The following is a 23,131-nucleotide window of genomic DNA, read 5'->3' on the forward strand; positions in this document are numbered from 1 at the left end:
TGGTGAACGGCAGGATATGATGCATTCGCAGAGGCTCACAGGTGGCGCCCCACCGCTGACGCCTGGGTCCCAGTTGATGAGCCAGGAGGGAACTCATCGTGGTCGTCACGTACCACAGACCCAGACACACATGACGCCCTCCAGCTCCTTGCACCTTCAACGCCAAAGACTTCCGAGTGGTGGAGCGATACCTGGATCCCAGTCGTTGAGCCAGAATATTAATAGCATCACGCGTGGACATCACGTACCACAGATGAACATGGCGCCCTCAAACACCCCGCAGGGCACTCGCCTCCCTTCTGCGCCAGGCCTAGATGATCCATTTGGCCCTGGCCCTGCTCAGCGAAGAGACCACGGTGGACCATCGGTCAGTCACTACTAACCGTTGTTGTCAGTCGATCAACTCACCCTATCTGCCAAGCTCTTGTCACCCGAGTTCTCCTTTGATATGATGGAGCCGACCGGTGCCGTCGATTCACAGGGATCGCAGGACGAGGTATCCTATCCGCACCGAGGAAACCAACCAAGCCAACATCTTGGCTTCACTCCTTACCATGGGGGTGTCAACGGTCGTGACGAAACGTCCTTCTCGTATGCTGGAAGACCTTCCCATAGTCAGTCGAATGGCAGAGGACATAGTGAGACACCAATGGAAGACTATCAGACTTTATATTCAGCATCCCGCTCTCGAACTGGATCTTACCAAGGAGACCAGCTTAGCTTGCATGCTACGGTTGCACAACTCACGGCTCATGTCAAACACCTCAGCGAGGCCAACACCAGCATGGAAGAACAGCTTACCAGCGTCAGGGAGGCAACTGAATCTCTCGTTTCGCGCCTTGAAACTGTCGAGCAAATGCTTAGAGAACTGCAGGAGAAATGTGTGGATCAACAGAAGCATACTTCGTCGAGAACAAATTCAAATGACCATTCTGTTCTCAAGGTACGTTACGCTATCGTTCAGTATCGGAGTGCGCACTCACCGGGCACCAGTCTATTATCCAGCCGCTCTTCTCTCACATGTGTGGAATCGAGTGTGAAGGGACGAAAAGAAACCGCGTCGCAGCCCTTGCTGCTATCAAACCACTCGAGAACAACGAACCTTTCATATCGACGAGTGACAGCACACGTCTTTGGCGCCCCAACTGGCTCGGCAACGTAGACGACAAACTGAATGACATGTTCATTAAAGAAGTCGCCGAGCGTGTCTTTAATAATGAAAAGGTATCATCTGGTAGCGCATGAATAATATGAGAATTGCAAGCGCTCACCCGACATGCAATAGAGCCAGAGGGAACAGCTCCAATTAAAAACCATACCTGACAAGTCTTTCGACCTCCAAATAATGAAAGATTGCGCGAAAACGTACTTCCGCCTCCAACTTAACCCCACCAGTACCAACGTTAGCACCGAAGTCGACAACGCACACTTGAGTTGCACGAAAGGTATCATTGCCAAGCTCTGGTGACATCGTCGTTAGGGAGATTTCTATGGTCTGGTGTGTGGCCGTGAGTGGAAGACACATGAACGGTAATTAGCCACACATACCACAGGGCCTTGGGAGTTTGGCTCGAAAGAGAGCGTAACGTTTTGGACGCTGGTTGGGACATGAAGTCGAAGGATGTGTGGCCTACGTTTGATGACTGTCGGGGGACCAACAAACTCGGTTTCGTCGGCTTGTGAGGTTGGAACCACCTGGTTAGCATCGATATGGAACTTTTGGAGGTGAGTAGATAGGCTGGAGGACTTGAGTACGACATACCTTGGGTTGGTTCATGGTGTACATGGCAAACCGGTGAACTTGGAGACCAAGGAAAATTTTCGCAAAGTCCATTATTTTTTCTGAGGGGTGCAAGGGTGGCAAGAGCCACTCTTCCGATGGTATTATAGTTGGACTATGGCCGATGGAGTCGAGCATAGTCGGGGTGGGGAAATGCACGTGCGAGAGGTCAGGCTATTGGTGTATTGCCTATATTCGGATCTTGCCTACGTCGGATTGTTTGGATATGTTACTCAAAAATCGTTGAGTCGGACTTTACTCAGACTAATAGCTATATCTTACAAAAAAAAATCAAGGTCGGATTATCTACATTTGGAGAATCCGGTTATGCCCCCTGCTAAAATCTCGTTTCCGCAGTGAATGTTCCTTTTACGTAATTACACGACCTAATAGACGTCATTCCAGTTCACATTCAATTCAGTGACGGCAAACCAGTATATAGTAGCTGGTAAACTGGGGGGTACATAAGTTAGCAGCCATTCAATCGTTCTTGGGGTGCCACCATGTCGAATCTGACCATCCTGCGGTCCTATGCGCGAATGACGAAACCCGAAAACCTTCCACCCGCCATCCTATTCAACTGTTCTGAGACGTGTCTGACGGTCTTTGACGCATTTCCAAAGGCGATCTTTCATTTCTTGGTGCTCCCCCGGGTCAGACCGCCATTGAGTGTGTCTGAACTCACCGATCTGCGGTCCCTACTCAAATGTGAACGGAAGACCGCGAGAACCGTCCTGCAGGACCTAAATGACCAGGCGGACAGTGTCAAAAAGATGATCCAGGAAGAGATGTTGAATCGGTACGGCTTTCAATGGCAGATTTGGGTGGGGTTCCATCCTGCTCCTAGCATGGAGTAAGTCACTATTGTCGTTTATCCGCCAATTCTTGCCAACCGCTGGGTTCTACGTGGAGGCACTTGCACCTTCATGTTATCTCCAGTGACCTCTGTTCACCGAAGCTCAAGACTAAGAAACATTACAACTCGTTCCACCCAAAGCTTGGATTTTTCCAGCACCTGAGCGATGTACTGTCGTGGTTTGACGCAGACCAGTCATATTTTGAGATGGTGCGTCGAGCATAAGCGCTGAGTTGCCGCATTTGCCCAGTCACTCACTTTTAGCGCCCAGATGTCCCAACTCAGAAAGATTGATTACGAGCCACTGCTCAAAGAGGACCTCGCCTGTTGGAAGTGCGGGAGGGCTATGAGAAATATGCCAACCTTAAAGGAGCACCTTCAAGAAGAATGGGATGGCGAAGGACGTAAAGAGAAGGCCAGGATCGCGAGAAAAAGCGCAGGTTTGAGGAATCGTGAAACTTCCCAACCCGGCTCGTCCTCTTCTCAAGATTTAGGGGTAAGCTGACGTGCGTCGTCAGATGTGACATACGTATCCTGAAGCGTCGGCGGTACATATACAGAAGTCTTGACGGTAGGCTCATCCAATACCTTTTCTCTGATAACATGATACTGCCATATCAGTACATAATCCTTAATGGCACACACACCCCGTGGCTTCGAAGCTGTGGTGGGTTCCCTTTCACTTTGCCAGTTGTGTCTGACAACATTACGTGTTACGTGGGCTTTCGAAGTGCCCAGGCCTGTCTCGCTCCTGATGAACCGTCACCTGCGTAAAAGGTGCACCACTGCTGCGCAGACGGAAATGAGCCCAGTTTCCACTTGATCGCATCGCATCTCAGCTCAATCTCAGCTATTTACATTCGCGGTTCCTTGTAATGCCACTGTTCGTGCCAATCAACTATCTGGCTTATCATTCTTGGCAAACTAGGCCGAACTCATCAGCGGCCGCCGCCTCAGTTTGTATCTTTCCACTGAAGAGGCTCTGAACTCTACCAGGATCGAGATGATGGTCATTGCGACGCCCAAGCTTGCGGGTGAGGGGCCCCGTGCCATTACAATGCTGGCTGGGTAGTAAATTCCTAATATACCAAATTAAGTAAGAATTTAAACTCAGCAACTTCTCCTCCACGATAACCGCCAAGTGCCGAGACTGGAGGGCGGGGTTTGAGTTCTCACCCAATTTGGTACACTCATGGGGCCCCTAGCCATAGTTTCCGAACATCGGTCGAGGTAAGTGCGGGTCCCCCATGATCTGGCTCCGGGGATTCCTTCGTGCGAACCACTAAGGGTTTAATTACAAAGTACATGGGGATCTGATGGCTATCTACATATCTACATATCTCTATCGGTATCGTAACACTGAGCAGCAAGTTTCTCTCCTTCACCAGGCACATCTCCGGAGTAATCAAGCCTCATTCTCCTCCTCAGCGAGCACTTCTTCGACTACTGAAGTGGCCGGCCTTCTAGTCGCCAGTGTCGTAGCGCGTGAACGCTCACTAGCCTCACGAATAGCCCACGTAAACTCGTAAGTCCTGCAAGCGTCTGCGCGAAACGTGAACGTCCAAAATCACGTGTGTAAAACATTAAGAAGATCGTACCTTCATATGTGCTCAGAATCTGAGCGGCCTCCGGATCCTCCTCAATGTCCTCAATGATATCGATCCAGTTGGATATCTGAAAGAACGGGTTAGATCCGAAACCCCACAAGAGGGAATAGGCTAACTTCGGAGAAGAAAGGGTCATCATCAGGGAAAGTGAACGTTTGCTCGTAGTCATCACCAGGTTTGCGGACGTGAAGGACGGGTTGGACATAGGGATTGACAAGCCTATTAAGGCACCACTGAGTGACTCATTCCAAGGAACAGAAGAGTACCAACTTTAGGCAGTACCCATCGGCATGGACTTCCAACTCGCAGCTGTAATTACGACCCTGGAGGGTTGCGACGTGTGTCAAGCTTCCTACCGCTCCAGAGTCATATTTCCTGGGAATATGCTAAGTTTAGTACAAGGCGATTCCCAGCTTGACAGCAGTCACACCAAGTAGCAGCGGTGACACGAGGGATCCTGTTTTCGGGAGCGATCTTGCTCTCATCGATGCGCAACTTGGAAAGGTGGCCTGCCTCTTCGTCCCATTCAAGTGAGTGGGCAGTGACACTGGAGATGTCAACTTCACCGCCGAAGTAACGGGAAAGGTCACAGAAGTGGGTGCCCTGTTCGATGATGGGACCGGCGCTAAGTAACGTAGAGTCAGGCGACCACAAGGGCGGGAGCATCGCGTTTACCTCTTCGACTTGTCCCACCAGTCAGGTTTGGTAATGGCCTCATACGCAGCAGCATAACGGGCAATTGTAGCCATTACGACGAGACCGTTTTCTTCGATGATCTGTTTCATCTTCTGAACTGCCTTGAGATACCTGAGCATATACCTGCGGGGTGGGAAGCGGTTGGTTAAGTAGAGGAGAGCGCTCTTATGACGGTGTTGCCCCACCCTACGGAACAGATAGAGTTGCTATCGGAGATGCGTCTAGCGATATTGAATGCTTGCTCGATCTCACTCTTGGGACCTGTTGCGGCAGGTTTCTCGATAAACATGGCTACGCCAGGGAAATGTTTCATGATCTGTATCTCGACGTCGCGGCCGGGTTGCAGGGTACCACGGAACATGGGGGGGCTGCCGACGACGAAGGCGCGGGGCCGCTCCTTGGGGGTCATATTTTTGACGAAATCGTCTAGGGTCTTGAAGACACGAGTGTTCTGATATGCGGAAACGACGAAGGAGTCGCGTTTCTTCTTAAGGACTGCATTTGCGCGTTCGACAGCTGGATCGACGATAGCGACGACTTTGAGGCGCAAGCCAAGCTTACTGAGGGAGGGTGAGTGGATGCCAGGAAGATGTGATGACAGCAGCGTGAGGAGCTCACTGTTCGAAGCGGAAGGAGTGGTTCCAGGGGCCCTCGTCCGAACCTGGAGCATGCGAGACGTGGCAAATTAGAATTAGGGTGTGGAGCCCACTGCGTGGAAAGCGGGCACACCAAACATAATGTTCCCAGCGCCGATGAAGACGACATTGAAGTCATCAGTGCCGCCGACGTGAGTAGTTCTGTTATCGCAAGGTTAGCGGGCATTTGGTAGGTTGGTAGGTTAGGAAGATACCGACTTGTCCATGGGGATTAGCCTGGATGGATCGATGGAGGGCCTCCTGGAGGAGAAGCCAGCGGACGAGTAGCCAGAGCCACGCCTGTCCGTCATGCGAAGCTCTGAGCCTCTCCTGGAGGGGGGGCCCTTGGAGGAGGTCATCTCGAGGGTCGACGACAACCTGCGATTAATCGACATGGTGATGGTGGTGAGATGTGTCCGACGCTGTGATCGACCTTTTATCTTGTGGAGACGCTGGTGGCGTGTTGTTCCGATGCGGACGACCGTATGTCGCTTCCCTCAAACCTTATATAAACACGACACCGCACACACTTATTTAGACCGGACACTGGATTGACATGGACAGAGCGGGCAACGGTACTTGGACAAATATGAAAAGCGCAATCATAACGGGAAGTGCTTTCGGGTATCAGAACGGGGTTTGTGGAGAAAAAGAAGAAGAGAGTAAAAAAAAAAAAAGAAAAAGGAAAGACACGGAATGCATTGGACGGGTATCAAGTGTCAACATGGGGATCACAGAAGTCTATGATGGGCGATGTGGTTTTTGGTTTCTGTCGTCCAATTCGCGGCGCTTGCGTTCGGCAGCCTCTAGTCTGGCGGTCATTGCTCTCAGCTCCTCTTTCAACTTCTCGTTCTCCTGTGTTAGCTTAAGAACATTACTTGCCCTCTTGTGCACATTCTCGACGCTGCGAGGTTCGGTGACCACTCGTCCCCCTCACAAAGCGACTGATCTGAACTCGATCGCACTTACCGCGAGTCGGGGCCCTTGGAATGCCCCAATATGGACTCGAACGAAAATGTGAGATCGAGATTTGAAGTAGGTATCTCTGGTAGCGACGGAGATGGGGGGCGAGATGTTGATTCAGGCAACGTGGACAGAATTGCGTCTGAACGGAGCCTGTAACGCGGATTTGTGTGAGTCGCCGTGACGGGCAGATATGCAAGAGAGCCCGAGCGCACTTTGAACTGGCAGACGCGCTCGCGCTGGCCATTTGGTAGAGAGCGAAAGGGACACGCGCAGAGCACAGCCATCGGGGCCTCCGTCTTTAAACGCCCAATACGGAAGTCTCTTCCCACGGGTGTGTGCCGCGATCGGGTTATTTATGACTCTGCCATTTAAACGAGCAGCCAGGGCTCCTTTTCCCCAGTCCCCCTGCTTGGCCATCCGTTGTCGCCGTGTGAGACGACAATGAGCAACCTGGACTCACAAGCAGACTCTGGAGTGACCGACGTCCTCTCCACCAGCCCCCTCTCGCACTCCTCCACTTCCCCACATGATGACGCCGACGTTCATGACCTCAACATTCACGTCCCCCAGTTCCCTGCTTCCATGTGCACGAACATCTCTGTATCTACTAATTGCCAGCCAAACCTGTATTATAACTCCTTCGACAGCTGCACTTGCTCTCCCTTCCCTGACAACCTCCACTCCCTCAGCTCGTATCCTTATCCACTCCAGGACGAACACTTGCAAGACGGTCACCTAGACCTGAATTGCATCTTAATGCCCGAAATTCAATCAACCCAGAGTGCCGCTTTTATTCATGATGGCCCCCACTTAATGTCGAAACAGTACCAGAGCACGCAGGACATCTCCACTGCTCGTCCTTCCTCCGACCACGGATCCCAGTATCAGTCCTCTCCGTCCTCCTCGTCCTCCCTCTGCTACGTCTCTCCTCTCCCAGACATTCCCTGCCCTTCCACAACCGTCACCACGCGATTTGCCATGCCTCCTTCGCCTCAAAAGTCATCCGGACATGCTCACACCATGCTCCCTCCCATCGTACAGTCAAATCCTGCAGACGTAGCCAAGACAGAAAGTGACGTGAGTCCCCCCTACACGCGCCATCTGCATTCACATCTTTAATTTTCCTGCAGAACCGCGCTGCTAACAAACGTCTTAACGCCGGAGCATCCTCTCAAGTAGATCCGTATGCTGCTGCGTTTTTGCGGGAACAACTTGGCGAAGAAAAGTGGAATACCTTTTCCGCGCGCCTGTTCGAACGGCGTCTTGGTCCCATCAAGTCCAAAATGCGGGTCAGAGGCAAAGGCCAGAATGACGAGCCCAACTCCGCTCCGGGAGCGACGGCCATCGACTTTCTCGTAAAGGTCGAGGTCGTCAAAGAAGTTCTGCGAACGTATGTCCCGTACGTGTCCAGTCAACATTCCCACCCCTCACATCAGTGCATCTTTGCAAATTCGGATCTTACTCATCTTGTGATTACACAGACACCCGTACAATCCCCTCAAGTCGTTGTCCCACCCCTTCCCAGCTTCCCCCTCAGGTGTCGTCACTCTTACGCGCTCCACCATCCTCGTGCTCTCTGGCTGGTCCAACACCCAATTTTCCTATTGGGCTCGTCGGTCAGAAGGCATATCTGTTCTTGCAGCTCATGACGACCGCCTCCATGCGGTTGCCGTGGCCCTTGATAAACGACTTAAAGAAGGTGGAGTACTCATCGATACCGTGGAAGACGGTGAAACGTACGGAAAGTATAGTGATGGAGGCCCAAACGTCACCGGTAAAGGCCTCGATATCATCATCGAGCAGGTCAAAAAGCGTACTGGTCTTAGCCCCTTTCTTCGCGGCAAACACTCCAGTCTAGACCCGTTTGGTTCTACGAACAGCGATAAAGACACGGGCCCCGGTCCCCCTCAGGGAGTTCCCACTGCACCGATATATATGCCTACGTTCCAGGCGATGCAATATTCACATTCTCCTGCAATCACCGCAACGGAGTCGGCTTCTGCTCGACGGCCGAAAAAAAAGAGAAGGATGAGTTTGGCTGATTCTGTCTCGTCATATGCCAGTTCAGGTGTTCTGGGCTCCGAGAGATCTGACTTTGGCGAAGGCACTATCAATCGGTACACACTGATGTTCTCAGAGAATCGTTTGACGCCAGATCGAGAGAGCTTGTCATCTTCGGACATGCAGCCTATCTCACCGCCCTCTTCCATTGCTCTGCCGCAGCTTCTTGCGCGTCCACGTGGTATGGGTGTAGCTGAGGGGGGCTTGAGCCCTTATGAGCTCTCCTCTCATGGATCCATGATAGCACACGGAGCCGAGGATGGACGTCCAGAATATTTTCCCGTTTCCAATTCACGGTCGGACTTTGATATTTCCGACACTGAAAGCGGTCCTAGGAAACGGTTTTGTGGGATTCCGGATAGGAATCTTGAAAAGCGGCCCAAGTTAAGCATTTAACCATCTTTGTGTCCTGTCTCCGCCTTAGCGTAGGAGCTTTCTTTGCATGCAATCCTGTGCTTCGCTCAGTGACATTTGTTTTGTCGGCGAAGTTGTGCCGGCGTTCCATATTCATGGATAATTTTTGTCTTCGCCTTGTTGTGCCTATGCATTTTTCCACCGCTGCTCTCCCCTTCATATGCCCTACATTGTGTTTAATTGTACCAGTAACCGATGCACTCCTCATTCTGCAACTCAGTACACCTGTTACCATCCTGCCTACTCTACGCTTGCATTCCAGCTTCTTGATGACCTGTACTGCTTGTAATTCTTGCGTGTAGTTTTAGACCACAGCCCCCGTGTATGAATGAAGTCCCGTGTCCACAGCAACTTGCATGTGAAAAGGAATGGATTGGATTTGGACCCATATCTGGCGTTCCAGCCGCATTGCCTCGGGATGACGGCAGAACACATGTTCTCTTTGAATATGGGCCACTTTATCGTTGGCCTCACCGCCTTGTTTTTCATCCTCGCGGGTTATGCGGTGCTCGTGAGTGCATTCGTTCCATCAACAGGGATCTACGTACGTCTAATAATACGGGTGTACCCTAACGAGCCACGGTTTCACTGACGTACAGATCTCGCCAGCTGCTTGACTTCCTGGCACAGGACACGCACTACAAATACTTTGCTCTGTTTCTTATACCAACCAGTTCATACTTTGTTATCGCGAACTGGGTGGGTTGGCAGTACTACCAGAACTCGTGACGACGCTTGCCCGGGTTCACGGACTCGGAACCCCAGATAAGGCTGCTCGGGCTGGCAAAAATGCCGCTCCTTGGCGCGTCAATAATCTCGTTCAGGATGCAAAGCCGTACGTCTGTAGTTGTCGGCAGGACTCTCCGAAGTATTATTCAGTGATTCGTGCCGTGGCTCATGTATGCATGTGGGGGCGAAGAAAATATATTATTAGTGGGTGGGGTCATGGCATAGGTATACTAACCATAAGGGCATACGATACAAAACGAGGGGAACAACATAGGGAGCTCAAGTTACCCTGTGGAAGTAGAAAAAATAAATACGGTAGCATGCGACGTCCTTGCACATTTTGACACATTGTCAACCACAGCAAGTGCCATAGAATTGCAATACCCTCAGGGTGGCACGGGCGATCGTGACCGTTCAGTGGGTGGCCGGGACCTCATGCGAACCTGTCTTAGTTCTTGCCACAACCGACTTCGTTCTGGTTCCTCCAGCTGGCGGATGGGGCTCACGCGGGCTGCAGACCTTGTTGGACTGGATCCCCTTGCATACGACGTGGTCGATCGCGCAGGACTAGGGTTCCTTGTCACACCAAATTTCGGCCTAGGCTGCAGTAGGTCGTCCGTTGCGGGGGCGGAAGTCATAGACCTAGCAGGGCTGGAGTCCCGTACCCCTCGGCTAGACAATTTCGGACGTGCACGATGGGCAGGCTCAGTAGGCGTGCGAGTCGAAAGAAGGCTTGCAATGCCAGCCCTGGGCGTGCGGGTGGCCGGACGTATAGCAGGCCGGCTTGGACCTGCGTCAGATTCCTCTGTTTCGGTATCTGCACGTAGTGCCCGACGAGGGAAAGCATTGCGTGTTGTTACCGGCACCAGTGGACCAGTAACCTTCGACGCCGGGGCAGGCTGACCAGGAATGGCACCAGGTAATCGGAGGTAACGAGCGCGACTACGTGAAACACCCATCAGTACATAGTCGAAGACGACAACATTCGTACTCACGCAATCTCCTTCAAATGAGTCCTTACTTTGTATCCTTGGTGCCATTTCTCAAACGCCCGTGCTGAAGGAAATTGAATTGGAGCACAGGTCAACGATTATCACTACTTACATAGGACGGCCTTTGTGTGCATCTCACGCGCTTTCTTTGCTTGCAGAGCTTGCGGCATGGCTGCTCGCCATTTTTGCCAAGACCGTTGTTTTAGTTGGAACGCGTGGAAGCGGATAGCAGGAAGGGACTAGAAGAGGTGAGTAAAACGAGGATGGCTGGGCACAGCGTGGTACACACTCTGGTCTTTGCGAGCCATATGCCGAAGGCGCGGAAGAGAAGATTCTTCTGACTCCGTAAAATCACTTGGTTCGCCTAACAGGGACGTCAGCATTCGGGAATAGCCACCGATAGGGGTATTCACAATCGGTCTTAATTTTTCTTTGATGAACTTTTCTCGCCACCGATCCCAGGTAATCTGTAAACTTGCTCGAATGAACGCAAGTTCTTTCTCTCGCAAGATCGTCCGCCTTTGATGGCGAGCACGAGCGAGAGCAAGCCAGCGGTGGAAAATACGGCGTATAGTTTCTGGACAAAAAGAGAGCATCAGCGGGTATCAGCGTGACAGGTGAACTTCTCAACCAGCTCGTTTGATATCTAGATGACTCTCCATAAGGCTAAGGTCTTCAACGTGTCTTAGGCATACATTTTTCCACTTCATGAAAGCGAACCTGGGGCCCAGAATCAGCGCCAAAATGACAAGCGCGCGCATCATACACACATCTCCAGAGCATGTGAATACCTCCACTCCACATCCATTTCCCTCGACCTAATCTCGACGACACGGGATTTCCACTGATCCAAGGCGCCGGTAATTAAACGCTAATTTGGGGTTCAGCGGAAATCCTGTACTTGCACTGAGGACTACTCACTGCAGCAATGCGGTTGGTGACCTGTTGCTCAGCCGCACGAAGCGAACGTATCCGATTTGCTTTGCGCTTCCATACTACGGCAAATGATTGAGTATTCGTCCGGTATTCTCCAAAGCACAGGACAGCCATACCACTTATGCAAGCTTGTAGCTTGCGGGTTTCCAGTGTCTTGAGTTTCTCAAAACGTTTCTTCGTTTCCAGTTTGAATCTCCACAATTTGAGTACCCGTCGCTGGATTAGAAATCTTTCCACTATCCTGGCATGCTTTAATAGTTTGAGCTTCATACGTAGTTGTAACCGCCACGTGAGAAGCGCATTAAATTGTACACGAGCCAGGTGGTGCTGGATGGCGAACGTATGGCGGTTCCGATATACACCGTATACCTGATGCCATTTCCGAAGAGCGGATGCTGCGACATATGAATTAGATCGCATAGAAAATGCAATGGCATAATCTAGTGCAACATAAGCGAAATAAGAGAAAGAATGATATTCTCAAGACAAACCGTGAAAATGTCGGATTTGGCGTACTCGTTCTTTCCAAGTTGACCAGGCGTCCTTCAGAAGACGCGAAGTCCTTACCCGCTCAAGCAGCCAACCACGTTCGCGGGCCTTCCAAACTCTTATGACCGCTCGGATAAGGACGTTATCTTGCCTTGCTAGGTACTTATCCGCGCGTCTCTCCATGGCCTATGCGGAAGTGAGTGGGGGTCGTTGGAATGAGATGGCAAACTTACACGTATCCGATCACGGGCTGCCTTCCACGACCTTATTGACCGCTTCAATATATACACGTCATGGAACTCTCGTGCCAATTGATGGTCACGTCTGAAAGAAGTGTAGTTGTGAGAAGGGGCAGTTACGGATTTCACTTACGTCCGTTTCTTCCAAATATCCACGACCTCTCGTTTCACTCTAAGGCCGGCATTCGCGGTCACCAGATGTGCCGCGTTTCGGATTCTCAGAGCACGTCTCCACAGTTTCCATGCATGGGCAACCGTACTACACCTCGGACGTTCCAGAAAGTCGTCGGCAGACACCTCCAAACGGCCGAGATTGGTGAGTTTAGTCTTCCAACGGAGGAAAAAACGCGCAACCAAACGGTCCGTGAACCGCATTTCTGCCAGGCGACAACAGTATGCACGCCGCCACTTCACCCATGCATCTTTCTGAATATTGCGTTCTCTCTTTTCGCGAACTGTCTTCATTTTCGCCCGCATCTCATTTCGCCACATTAATTGTTTCCTTTCCTTCAGCTTTGACCTCCACATAGCCATGGCTACTCGTAATCGGCGGACATTAGCGACGCAAGCAGCACGTTCATCTATTTCGAGAAGTAGTGCAGTCTTGTTGTGCCACCGGCGTATGGCTGATCCAAGGATGACCTTGTCTCGGGCCTCTGCCACTTGTTCGTTCGTGGCCTAGATACCTCCGTTAGCGCAGCATATGGTGGAAATGGAGTCCCGTACTATTATCCACTGGTAACCGAGTACCCATGTCTCCCAGCAACGTTCGAGAAGCTTGAACTTGCGGAACTTATCTGCATCTTCTTCATCTCTTGCCATTTTAATCTTCTTCCAAGCATCTTCTTCATTGATGACACTACCCCTCCGTTCACGGGGAGGAGCAGGCACTTGAACCAGGTACTCAGATTTGGGAGGTTGGGCGGGAGGTGCGTGAGGAATCTGACTTGCGGGTACGGCCGTTTTGTTGTTCACCGTGGCTCGAGTGGCTGCTCGATAGGACGGTGGTGTAGTAGACGGAGATGGTAGCGTGACGTTGGTATCGTCCGACATGTCATCCCATGCCGATACCTGTCTGATTGCCTCCAAATATTTGCTTTGGGGTCGGGGCGTGGCCTGACGTGTCAAGCTCGGCGGTAGAATTGGATTGGCGACACGGGTGGGTGGGCTACTCAGTAGACGTGTTAGGCTCTGTGCTTGCCTAGGGCGGTCGACGCAAACGTGTGTCGGTGTATCATCCTTTGCAGACAATATTGACGAGTGCTCTTCCGTGGTGTCAGCACTCTGCATTTCATGGTGACGCTGATACGACTGAACAGTAAATACGTCGTCGTCGCCACCACGGCCCACAGGAGTGGTGGAACGTGCAAGTGAGCGTGTAGGAATTGGTAACAGATGCCGGCCAGCAGCGGGTTGGGGGGTTGTTTTGATTCGGGAGGCGGGTCCACTTCCAGAGGGAGCATTTGCATATCCATACAGCTTCTTAACACCGTCCCACTTCGCCTGCCAACTTGGACCCCTCAGCTTGCAAAGTTCCAATAACCTTCCATAGTGAACAGTTTCCGTTTGACTATCCAACCCGCGATCGTGCAGCTCGTCATTATAAGCCTTGAGTCCTGCCAGAAAAGAGGTGGCATTCAATGGTATTCTTCTAACGACCGCGTCCAGAAACTCGACCTCAAGTGGGGAGAGGGCTTGAAGTTCCGATTTTGATGTTGCAGACGTCCGCGATATATCTGAGGTGCCAGCAACAGCAGCTACCAGAGACTTGGCAGGCGAGGACGTAGTAGAGGGCCTAAAACCAAACATACGCTGTCAGTACTAGTAAGTTCCGCGTGCTTATGTCGCTCATATCACGCCCAAATCTCGCGTGTTGACAGGGCTTCGGGCGTCTCAGCGTCGCGTCGCGCTCTGCACGTGACACGTGACCACTCAGTGGACTACATCTTACGTAAGACAACTACATCGTCTCTCGTACAAAGGCCAACGTTCCCAGCGACGACGAAAGCAACTCAAGGATTCGTGTGCTTTCCTTTTTTTGCAGTTCCAACAGGTCCTCCAACTCCGACTGCAGTTCTGCATTCTCGACTAGGACGTCCCCGTGCAACCGCAAAAATACATTCTGCAATGTTTGGACCGCTTCGAAGTCTCGATGAGAAAGCAGCCGCTGCTTTAGTGCACAAAGGAACTGCCGGTGATGATGAAGTGTAACCAATGATCGTAGCTCGACGTCAATGGCAGCGGGGGACAAACTCTTGATGTAATCGAACAGGTCATTTTCTGCGAGAGAACATGAACACGATTGAATAGCAACGTGCAGGCCAGTACTAACGTTGTCCCTTCTTTTCTAGTCCTGCCAGTTTCTTTTGGAAGACGCTCTTGGACTTTGCCATAGCCTTGTCCAACCGCGTCTTCTTTTCATTGGTGTCAGATTGCTTCTGGTCAATTGCAAACCGATGCTCCACCCCAGGCAGAGTGGGAAGGAAGAATGGTGCTTGTTCAGGTTTCTTTGGCGGTTCCTTCGGTTTGTTTCGTTGCTGGAGTCAAGTCATAAGTTTCACCCATCTCTAGCTTCCTTTCCAACACCTACCTCGATAACCTCAAGATTCAGCAGTGTTTGCCATCGCGAACGTGGCAGTAATGTCAACGTCACAAGGTCCCCATCCAGCTGGGGGGGCGTAGAGAATATGTCTACAGGCTTATCTTCTACAGTCAATGCCGTCAGGGCTTCTAAGGCTTTCAACAGGATAAGCATAGATAACCCAGAGAACTTTGTTCGCTTACTTTCGTCCTCAACCTCGCCTTGCATTGAAGGCATTGGGACTTCGGCAAGGTCCTCTTCAGAGACAGATCGGAATCCAGCTTCCGCAAATTGGGCACGGTTCGCCCTTCTATTATCAGGATGAAGGTTCACCACCAGGAAGGCCGGCCTACCAAAGAAAGATGCCAACACTGTCTACGTGGGCCGTCGCCAAAAAATCTCCGGTGGGAGAAAACGCGATACTGGTGGCCACACTCGGCACGCGAAAGGCATCTATAAGGCGACAAGTCGGTATGTCGAACGTTCTTATTATGGAATCCAGCGATGTGGTTACGATCCACCGGGAATCGGGCGAAAATGCCTGGAATACGGTCAATCAGACGAAAGAAACGACACAAAGAGATCGTCTTGCAATATCCAATACTCGGCCCTTTGAACCGCAAACCAGCTCCCTGACAACTCGCCTTGTTTCGATATCAATGACACGAACTGTCATGTCATCGCAAATCGCGGCCAAAAGCCCTGAATTGTGGTGTAAGTTAATTGACGAGATCGGTGTGGATAACGTTAGGGTGTGCTGTAGATTTGCCGTGTGGAAATCGAAAAACTGAAATCTCATAATCAAGTACATCACCGATCCGGCAGTTTAAGAAACGACGTACACTGATCGTCCCGTCCCATGTACTTGCAATGACGACACGGTTCAAAGAATCTGTAGCTAACCCCGTAATAGCGCGGCCGCTTGTTTTTGTTTCACCTTTCGCTCCTGGCGATTCACTTGCAGTTTGTGGACACGGCCCAATTTTGAAAACTTTTCGTTTGATGCCGGATTGCATATTCCACATGTGAATTTCGCCTGTCGATGAGCCTGCAATGCCGAAGTTGCCACAAGCCGTAACGCAAACACACTGCAACGCCCGTCGGTTATCCGTAACATACTTCGGTATCATTAGCATTACATACTTTCACAGAACCCGAACGTGCGTTCCGTTTAGAGCTCTCAGCATAACTCCACGTATGCTTTCCGAGGCGTTTATTGGGAACGCTCCAAGAACGCACCAAAGGCTCGTCCACGTGGGCTGTAAGTACGTCGTCCCAATCTTTTGACCTAGTTGTTGAGAACGAGATGGAAGCGACTGGGGGGAACTTCAGAGAGGAGAGGGATTTCGACAAGGTGGTGGCCTTGCGGGCAAGAGAACCTTGTTACAGAAGAATGTAAACGTTATCTTAAAAAGGGTTGACACCCTACCTTGAGACAATTCAAAAGATCGGGAGTCGCGGACAACAGAAGTGTACCGGAGACTCCGGTCAGCCGAAGCGGTCAGCAACTGTTTGCCGTCTTCGCCGTAATACCGGATAAGGTGAGGGGGACTGTGATGCCCTGCCCGGAACTTGAGAAGCCTAGGAGCAGCTGTTGGAGAGTCAAATAGCCATTGCTGTCCTTGGTAAGCACAAGAAGAAATCGGATGAGTTCTAACTAACTTTAATGCTGTTGTCTTCTCCAGAAGTTATTAGTACAGGCTGGCCTGGAACCCATTCCGCGCTTGTGATACCACCATCGTGTGCGCCTCGGACGAGGTGAAGAAGGCGACCTCCAGAATTTAAATCCCAAAGTGCCAAGTGGCCCGAAGATGATACAGAAGCCAGGACTGGGAAGCCATCTGGAATTTATCGTCAGTAATCATACGCCAGAATTCTTCGCCAGCTAACCGCTTCGAAAAGAGAGGGCTCTGACGCCCCCACCTTCCATGTACATCCTCATGAGCCTCTCGTCAGCGCGTATATCATAAACGTAGATTTCTCCGGACATAAACCCCACGCCGACCACATCAATTGCAGGTGACTGTGACAGAGTTACGATAGGGGTCGGATGAGGATTAGAACCGGCTACTGTCAGTAATTTTGAGGTGGAAATCGTGTGTATACAAGTCCTGTGACAAGAAGAAATGAGTACTACTACCCTCCAAGGCGATTGACGTACTGCGTGCGTATATTCCATAATTGCATGTTCCCTTCTCGGCTTGCAACCAGCACTTTGTTCAAATAAGTTGCTGGATGCAACATCTGCACAGCGGTGAAACCGATATCGAATTGGATAGTAGCAAAAAATGACGGTCCTGCAAGCTGTCACTTAAAAAAAGCTATAGCCTGTCGCTAAGATCGCTGACCATCAGTGGAAACATCCCAAATCAACATTCGTGTTCCGTCTTCTGTGAGAGCAAGAAGGTGTGACCCAAATAAAATGAGGGAAGATAAAATGGAGCCCAGGGGGTTTGTCACCCTAAAGACCTTTGCGCTTCATGAGGAACGTGAACAACAACTGAACAGATGTACGAACTTCTTTCCCTCTAAGGTACTTGATAGCATGCATGCCCGATGCACACCAAACAGCGTCACCGTCCATGGCTACGCAAGATATAGGATCTTCGACCTCCTGGCCTGTTAACTCTGTTACAGGAAATAACCAAAAGGTCAGGGAAGATAGACTCGCCAACAAATAAGAGCGTCATCTTCCCGCCTTCCCATAATGCCCATGACTTCCCCAAGCAAGTCAGGATGTGGATGCGTGGGCCGTCAGTGGCTCCCTTATGGGCACGGGTTTGTACGTAGAATGGGATGTGATTCGTTATGAGACCGAGTGCGCGGAAAGGCGCGAACAAACGCGGCTCTGCTGTACGTTGTGTACTTTTGGTAGACTTGCGCTTCAAACTAGTGCGTGTCTTTTTGCGAGGCCGATCATCGCCGAGAACGTCCGGTTCAGTTGGGGCTGCCATGGCGTGCAGGACTTCGACTTGGACCTTTTCCTTCCTCAGAGTCACAGGTTGTAACTTTTTCAGGAGGGCCGAGATCACGTGCTTAGCTCATGTGAAGGCGTCTGATCAGTGCGCCAACGCGTGTCGTCACCGACGTTCTTCAAGTACTACGTAAACGCCTTCGGCGACGGTCGACGAATCTCAGCAACACGGTTCCATCATGTAATATCTTCGGCGTTGGTGCCATCCTGAACCCTGCACTGAAAATATACGACACCAAGTGCTGTCTCCACGCGCATGACATGGTAGACGAACACTGTACATATCAGCGCATGATCACGCTCCATTTTTTTTTCTTTCGAAAATACTGTATTGCTCTTCAACCCAGGTCGCCAGATGGTACGAGTTCGAGTAGGCTTGAATTCAGAACCTTCTATCGATTAAATACCTAGTGAGTCTGATGAAATTGCCAACATGCTGATCATTCGAGGGCCATGATAGCCTCCAGATCTGAGCAACGACGCCTTCGTAACAGAAATTCGCCAAGTGGTAGGTGGGTTACATGGTGTAAGCGTGGTCGTCTTAATAATTGTAACCTTGGCATTCGAGGCTGTTCCGTGGCGGACGCTGATCTGCCAGACACAGGAGACGGGATCATCACATCACATTTCCTGTGTTGCAGTAAATCCCCATCATGTGGCGACATGTGGAATGACGAAGTGCCTCACCGCCCCTTGGTGCTTCGGTCTTTCGTTCCATAGTTTACCGCCTACCAGGACCAAATACATCGAAGCTGCGGCTCTGAGCGTTGCGACAGCCGAGGATTCGATCAAACATTTCTCATGTGTCGCACTGCCCCATCAGAGTGAGAGGCACGACTGTTACAGCCTCTTCGCTAAGGACTTCAATTCAAGACCCTGCCCTGGATCCCATCCAAGTATAAAAGGTTGGGATACGTCGTCTCCTGTTTCTTTAGCCTGGTTGCTCACCCTCGCCTCTGTTCGAACACTGTCATTTTGCGTTCTCCACCTCGACTTTTCAACATTTAACCTATCTATTACCTTCGTCTTCGTCCCCTCGCCTTATCGTCGAACATGCGCTCTTTCAGCTTTGTTGCAGTTGCTCTCTCTTCCGCTCTCCTCTCTTCTGGCGCTTCTCTTTACTCTAAGCGCTCCACCGCTTACCTGCAACAAAACGGGGCCGCTGCTAAAGCCTTGAATGACAAATACGCGACCTTGACCGCTAGCTCGTCTTGCAATGATGGCGACATCGCTTGCATTAGTGGCCAGTTCGCCCATTGTTGGGACGGTTCCTACCACTTATACAGCTGTCCGGGTGACTGGACTTGCGCTGCAATTCCTAACGAGTGGTCCAACGGTACAACCACGACCTGTGATTCCCCAGACGATATCGCGTATCGATTTTCGGTGGCTGGTGTCTCTGAGACTAAGCGATCTACTTCCGACAGACCTAAGTCATTGAAGACGTGCGTAGCACATTCTCCTGCTCCTCGTCCCCTCGTGTTGATTTCCATTCAGTCGCTCTACTGCCTACCTCCAACAGAACGGCCCCGCTGCCAAGGCATTAAACGATAAATATGCCACGTTGACGGCCAGCTCATCGTGCAACGACGGCGATGTCGCCTGTATTAGCGGCGAATTCGCCAGCTGCTGGGACGGCTCTTATCACTTGTATAGCTGTCCGGGTGACTGGACTTGTGCTGCTATCCCCAATGAGTGGTCCACTGGTACCACAACTACTTGCGACTCCCCTGACGACATTTCATGGCGCTTTTCAACGGCTGGTATCTCTGAAACCAAGTAAGCGGCCTCGAGGTCTCCGAATTCCTTCCGGTGGGTTGTACAGTAGCACGGATCCTGCAGCTGTTGCTTATTCTTTGAATTTGACCTGCAGGCTGTTTGGAGCGCCTTGTTTTTGGTGGTTTACTGTATTAGCATTCCGGTTGATCGATGATGATGTAGTTAGGATAAGCTTGTGAAGACTGTTTGATGGAACGCCAACAACACTAATGACATTCTGTTCTGACTGGCTATCAAATCGCCCTGCGAGAGGAAGATACATAGAACCCGGAGAGTTGCGAAACTAGCTACATGAGAATATTAGGTGTCAGGTAATGAAACATGATTTGCACCATAGCGTGAAATGGTTAACGGCATCTCATCGATCATTATTCAGTGTCTATGGGTGTTGCTTGGGGTTAGAGACACCATAGGGAGGGCCCAATTGTGTTGGATATCCGGATTACAGTAAGTGAAGTTCGTCTGCACTGGCTTCTCGAGTTCACTTAAGACGAAACGTGCGTTCGTTCAGTGGTATCGTCGCGTGCAACTTCTTCGTCATTCCCTGTTCCTTTAGTGTCCGTGACTTCTACGCCACCGGTACCAGCTTCGGCTTCTGATTGAAGTGCAGCCCCTTTTTCTGTGTCAATTGGTTTGGAAGCCCCACTGCGGACAATGTTTCGTTTCAGTGTATAGGCCTTGATACACAGTACAGCCAGGAACCCAAATCCAGAAACAGGTGTATTAACCAGCCAGATCGTACTGATGGATCGAGCGTACGCGTGCATGACCTCCGCTCGAATGGTAGGATTCTAGGAAGTGATGGCGTTCAGGAGGGTGAGAAGGTGGAGAGTGCGCCGACTCACGGAAATCGAAGCAATTTGCCTTACGCTATCATTGATGTCCGCAACAGAAGTACCTATACTCAGACCTTGAATCCCAATAAGTTTTCGGACGAGCACGTTTGAGATAATAATTTCGCCGGTGGTTATCCCGAGGGTTCCACCGAGCATCCTGAACGGATAGTGAGGATTGCCATTTCCGAGTAACGTCATGTCGCACTTACCGGAGAAAAACAAATGCACCCGTGCTGGTGGCCATGTCCTTCAGGGGCATAGCAGCCTGCAACCCGATAAGTGGCGTCTGGGTTCAAAACAGAATGTTCAGCGATCCGACCAAGAGGATATCAATTCCGTACCTGAAATAAGCAACCAACCCCGATTGCCGTGACCAGTGGGTATAGTTCCTTCTCAGCGCTGGAGGAAAAGGTGAGATGCGATCGCAATGGGCTGCGACCACGCACTTATTAGAAGTACTATCCAACATAATCATGAGACCCCATCCGATAGTCATTACCGCCCAAGCGCCCCACATCAGTGGACGATAGGATCCAGTTCGGGTAACTAAGATCCCTGATAAGATGGACGGAAGTACGTTACCGAGGGAAAAGGAGAGCGTCCTGCAGAAAGTGATGAGACGGTGCAAGAAAACCTGGGGATCAGCTGACCGAACGCCAGAGACCGTAGCAGAAGCACCAAGAACTGATGTGCGACGTCAGGCATTAGCGCGGTGATGTAGTACACCAATCCTACCTTGGTAATACATAGGCAGGTAGCTGTAAAAATGTTAGGAAGTGCAAGTGGTGACGAAATAAAACCGTACTAGGAGCCTAACCAAAAAACAAATTGGATGAAAAATCATAATCACCAAAGCGAAACGCGTACCGTTAAAAAACATAAATGCATGTAAAAAGGAAGAGATCAGGATGGCACTAGTTGTACGTGTCTGGGGGGGTAAGGATGAATTGTGAACCATGAACGGGATACGTACTTTAAACAATCTTGCGGGGATGATCGCTGATCGTTTGGTGTATATTTCGTTGACCCCCCCAGCGCCAAGCAGAACTCCGCCAACCACAAGAAGCACGATTGTCTCTGCACTTCGCCCTGAGGGAGAAAAAAATGAGAGAGCTGGCCATTATGACAGTGCTGCGATGACTCACAATTAATTTGACTCGAATTGAACCCCATTAACAAGCAGACAACTCCAGATACTATGAACGCAAGTCCAAGAAAATCAAATTCATGGACGTATTCACGCCACGGTTTTCGCTGATGCGAATTGAGATTCAAGAATAAGAACAGCAAGGCACCCGCGATACCGCCAGTGGGCCTAAATCATGCTTAGACACATAATTTAGAGAAGGTAAGGAAGTATACAGATTAATCCAGAAACACCTGAGGAGATATCAACACAAAATATTCAGAGTGTAATGGCTCACTTACCAGCGCCACGAGACTTTATCGGTCAAAACCTACCAAAGACGAGTTAAATCCTCCGATGACATGAAACTAGAATATCAACGGACTCCACCGAAAAGCGGTCCTACTACACTGTTTGGGACTTCAGCCAACGTGTCAGTGATACTGGAGTGCAGAATTACCTTGCAATCCCCCAGGTTGAGCCAATGTATCCAACGTACTTTCCTCGACTGGAAAGAAATTAGCTATGTGACAAGGTGGATACAAAAACTCACTCCTGCAAGGAGACGATGTCCGAGATAGTGATCTGGACGAGCTGAACGATACCGGCACCCCCAATGCCTTGAAATGCACGGGAAATGATAAGCCACGTCATGTTTTGGGCAGCACCACAAAACGCGGAGCCCACCTGGGCAAAGGGGTTAGCAAGGGTTCCTACCCCACGAGGATACGTACTAAGAATATCACAATGGAACCATATAACACGGGCTTTCGGCCTGAAAGGGGAGGTGACGACGACTGACAAAAAATCGACTCGAAGAGAGGACTGACCTAGCATATCAGAGAGTTTACCATACAATGGCCCGAGGGCAGCACATGTCACCATGTAGGCGCTATTGATCACGCACTTGAGCATTTAATGTAAAATGGTGCCAGCGACCTAGACTACCTTCCAACCCAACTATAGTTCCTCCCGCCGCCAAGATCTGCCACAATAGTGGGCAAAGCTGTAGCGACGATTGTCTGGGGAAGTAAGGGCATGACTGAGGCTACGGAACGATAAATAACGTACCTGGTCCAAGGCGGCCAAGAAGAGGGTGGACATTAACCCAATGAAAACGATCCACAAGTGGTTTTTGGGTAAGACCTGTTCTTCGTTTTGCTTCCATGACGCGCCAGCTTCCTTAGTGGGCTTGCTGTCCTCATTCGTTGCACTTTCAACAGTCATTTGGGCGGGTGAATGTTCTTCGCGACAGCCTAGAGACACTAGGAGGTGAGTGGGAGCAGAGAACCCTGTGAAGCAGGTCGTGGCAAGGGTATTTCATATCATATATACGAATGGGGTGATGCATTGAGGCTAATGCATTAATGGGTCAACGAGTGGCATAATACACGGGTCATCTCGTTGCGTGGCGGACGGAGGCATATCACTATAG

At 50.7% G+C, this 23,131-nt stretch overlaps 9 protein-coding genes across 9 annotated transcripts; 4 read left to right on the forward strand and 5 right to left on the reverse strand.

Annotated features, from left to right (window-relative positions):
• The first annotated feature begins 2,135 nt into the window (after positions 1–2,135).
• On the forward strand, positions 2,136–3,295 carry F5J12DRAFT_806549 (HIT-like protein). Its single transcript, XM_051744624.1, has 3 exons — positions 2,136–2,633; positions 2,693–2,846; positions 2,908–3,295. Exons 1-3 carry the CDS (start codon positions 2,284–2,286, stop codon positions 3,139–3,141), a joined length of 738 nt encoding a protein of 245 aa, XP_051603670.1. The 5' UTR covers positions 2,136–2,283; the 3' UTR covers positions 3,142–3,295.
• Positions 3,296–3,870: 575 nt separating this feature from the next.
• On the reverse strand, positions 3,871–6,208 carry F5J12DRAFT_388010 (putative oxidoreductase C terminal-domain-containing protein). Its single transcript, XM_051739167.1, has 10 exons — positions 5,794–6,208; positions 5,669–5,736; positions 5,558–5,600; positions 5,125–5,499; positions 4,919–5,062; positions 4,674–4,868; positions 4,514–4,618; positions 4,360–4,462; positions 4,235–4,310; positions 3,871–4,178 (listed from the first exon to the last, which is right to left on the reverse strand). The coding sequence occupies exons 1-10, from the start codon at positions 5,967–5,969 to the stop codon at positions 4,042–4,044; spliced, it is 1,422 nt and encodes a 473-aa protein (XP_051603671.1). The 5' UTR covers positions 5,970–6,208; the 3' UTR covers positions 3,871–4,041.
• Positions 6,047–6,809, reverse strand: F5J12DRAFT_806567 (uncharacterized protein). The gene is made up of 3 exons (XM_051744625.1): positions 6,753–6,809; positions 6,544–6,690; positions 6,047–6,478 (listed from the first exon to the last, which is right to left on the reverse strand). Exons 1-3 carry the CDS (start codon positions 6,782–6,784, stop codon positions 6,316–6,318), a joined length of 342 nt encoding a protein of 113 aa, XP_051603672.1. The 5' UTR covers positions 6,785–6,809; the 3' UTR covers positions 6,047–6,315.
• A 90-nt stretch (positions 6,810–6,899) lies between these two features.
• On the forward strand, positions 6,900–9,381 carry F5J12DRAFT_925371 (uncharacterized protein). The gene is made up of 3 exons (XM_051749363.1): positions 6,900–7,617; positions 7,671–7,939; positions 8,022–9,381. Exons 1-3 carry the CDS (start codon positions 6,982–6,984, stop codon positions 8,995–8,997), a joined length of 1,881 nt encoding a protein of 626 aa, XP_051603673.1. The 5' UTR covers positions 6,900–6,981; the 3' UTR covers positions 8,998–9,381.
• Positions 9,382–9,448: 67 nt separating this feature from the next.
• On the forward strand, positions 9,449–9,744 carry F5J12DRAFT_714592 (uncharacterized protein; the record flags this gene model as incomplete). Its single annotated transcript, XM_051740898.1, has 2 exons — positions 9,449–9,559; positions 9,625–9,744. 2 exons carry the CDS (start codon positions 9,449–9,451, stop codon positions 9,742–9,744), a joined length of 231 nt encoding a protein of 76 aa, XP_051603674.1.
• Positions 9,745–10,014: 270 nt separating this feature from the next.
• On the reverse strand, positions 10,015–14,272 carry F5J12DRAFT_806577 (Sfi1 spindle body protein-domain-containing protein). The gene is made up of 13 exons (XM_051744626.1): positions 13,127–14,272; positions 12,534–13,078; positions 12,395–12,485; positions 12,164–12,347; positions 11,789–12,112; positions 11,658–11,731; positions 11,507–11,607; positions 11,368–11,456; positions 11,150–11,313; positions 11,026–11,100; positions 10,849–10,975; positions 10,740–10,800; positions 10,015–10,686 (listed from the first exon to the last, which is right to left on the reverse strand). The coding sequence occupies exons 1-13, from the start codon at positions 14,207–14,209 to the stop codon at positions 10,131–10,133; spliced, it is 3,474 nt and encodes a 1,157-aa protein (XP_051603675.1). The 5' UTR covers positions 14,210–14,272; the 3' UTR covers positions 10,015–10,130.
• On the reverse strand, positions 14,273–17,995 carry F5J12DRAFT_806586 (Utp21 specific WD40 associated putative domain-containing protein). The gene is made up of 16 exons (XM_051744627.1): positions 17,653–17,995; positions 17,500–17,600; positions 17,330–17,450; positions 17,143–17,278; positions 16,872–17,092; positions 16,644–16,822; positions 16,411–16,597; positions 16,125–16,360; positions 15,826–16,069; positions 15,798–15,799; positions 15,574–15,768; positions 15,335–15,522; positions 15,185–15,288; positions 14,991–15,136; positions 14,733–14,937; positions 14,273–14,680 (listed from the first exon to the last, which is right to left on the reverse strand). The coding sequence occupies exons 1-16, from the start codon at positions 17,933–17,935 to the stop codon at positions 14,361–14,363; spliced, it is 2,868 nt and encodes a 955-aa protein (XP_051603676.1). The 5' UTR covers positions 17,936–17,995; the 3' UTR covers positions 14,273–14,360.
• A 1,013-nt stretch (positions 17,996–19,008) lies between these two features.
• F5J12DRAFT_889146 (uncharacterized protein) lies at positions 19,009–19,738 on the forward strand (the record flags this gene model as incomplete). The annotated part of the gene is made up of 2 exons (XM_051747310.1): positions 19,009–19,400; positions 19,453–19,738. The coding sequence occupies 2 exons, from the start codon at positions 19,009–19,011 to the stop codon at positions 19,736–19,738; spliced, it is 678 nt and encodes a 225-aa protein (XP_051603677.1).
• Positions 19,739–20,107: 369 nt separating this feature from the next.
• On the reverse strand, positions 20,108–23,117 carry F5J12DRAFT_388131 (major facilitator superfamily domain-containing protein). The gene is made up of 20 exons (XM_051739169.1): positions 22,768–23,117; positions 22,645–22,718; positions 22,527–22,588; positions 22,431–22,471; positions 22,250–22,383; positions 22,157–22,204; positions 22,082–22,106; positions 21,999–22,027; positions 21,933–21,950; positions 21,716–21,885; positions 21,544–21,659; positions 21,438–21,498; positions 21,376–21,382; positions 21,306–21,328; positions 21,221–21,254; positions 21,017–21,172; positions 20,912–20,969; positions 20,780–20,856; positions 20,580–20,727; positions 20,108–20,525 (listed from the first exon to the last, which is right to left on the reverse strand). The coding sequence occupies exons 1-20, from the start codon at positions 22,921–22,923 to the stop codon at positions 20,220–20,222; spliced, it is 1,743 nt and encodes a 580-aa protein (XP_051603678.1). The 5' UTR covers positions 22,924–23,117; the 3' UTR covers positions 20,108–20,219.
• Between the last annotated feature and the right edge of the window lie 14 nt (positions 23,118–23,131).

Source organism: Pisolithus orientalis (genome assembly GCF_024613125.1).
Source record: "Pisolithus orientalis strain OTSU chromosome Unknown F5J12scaffold_4, whole genome shotgun sequence".
NCBI lineage: Eukaryota > Fungi > Basidiomycota > Agaricomycetes > Boletales > Pisolithaceae > Pisolithus > Pisolithus orientalis.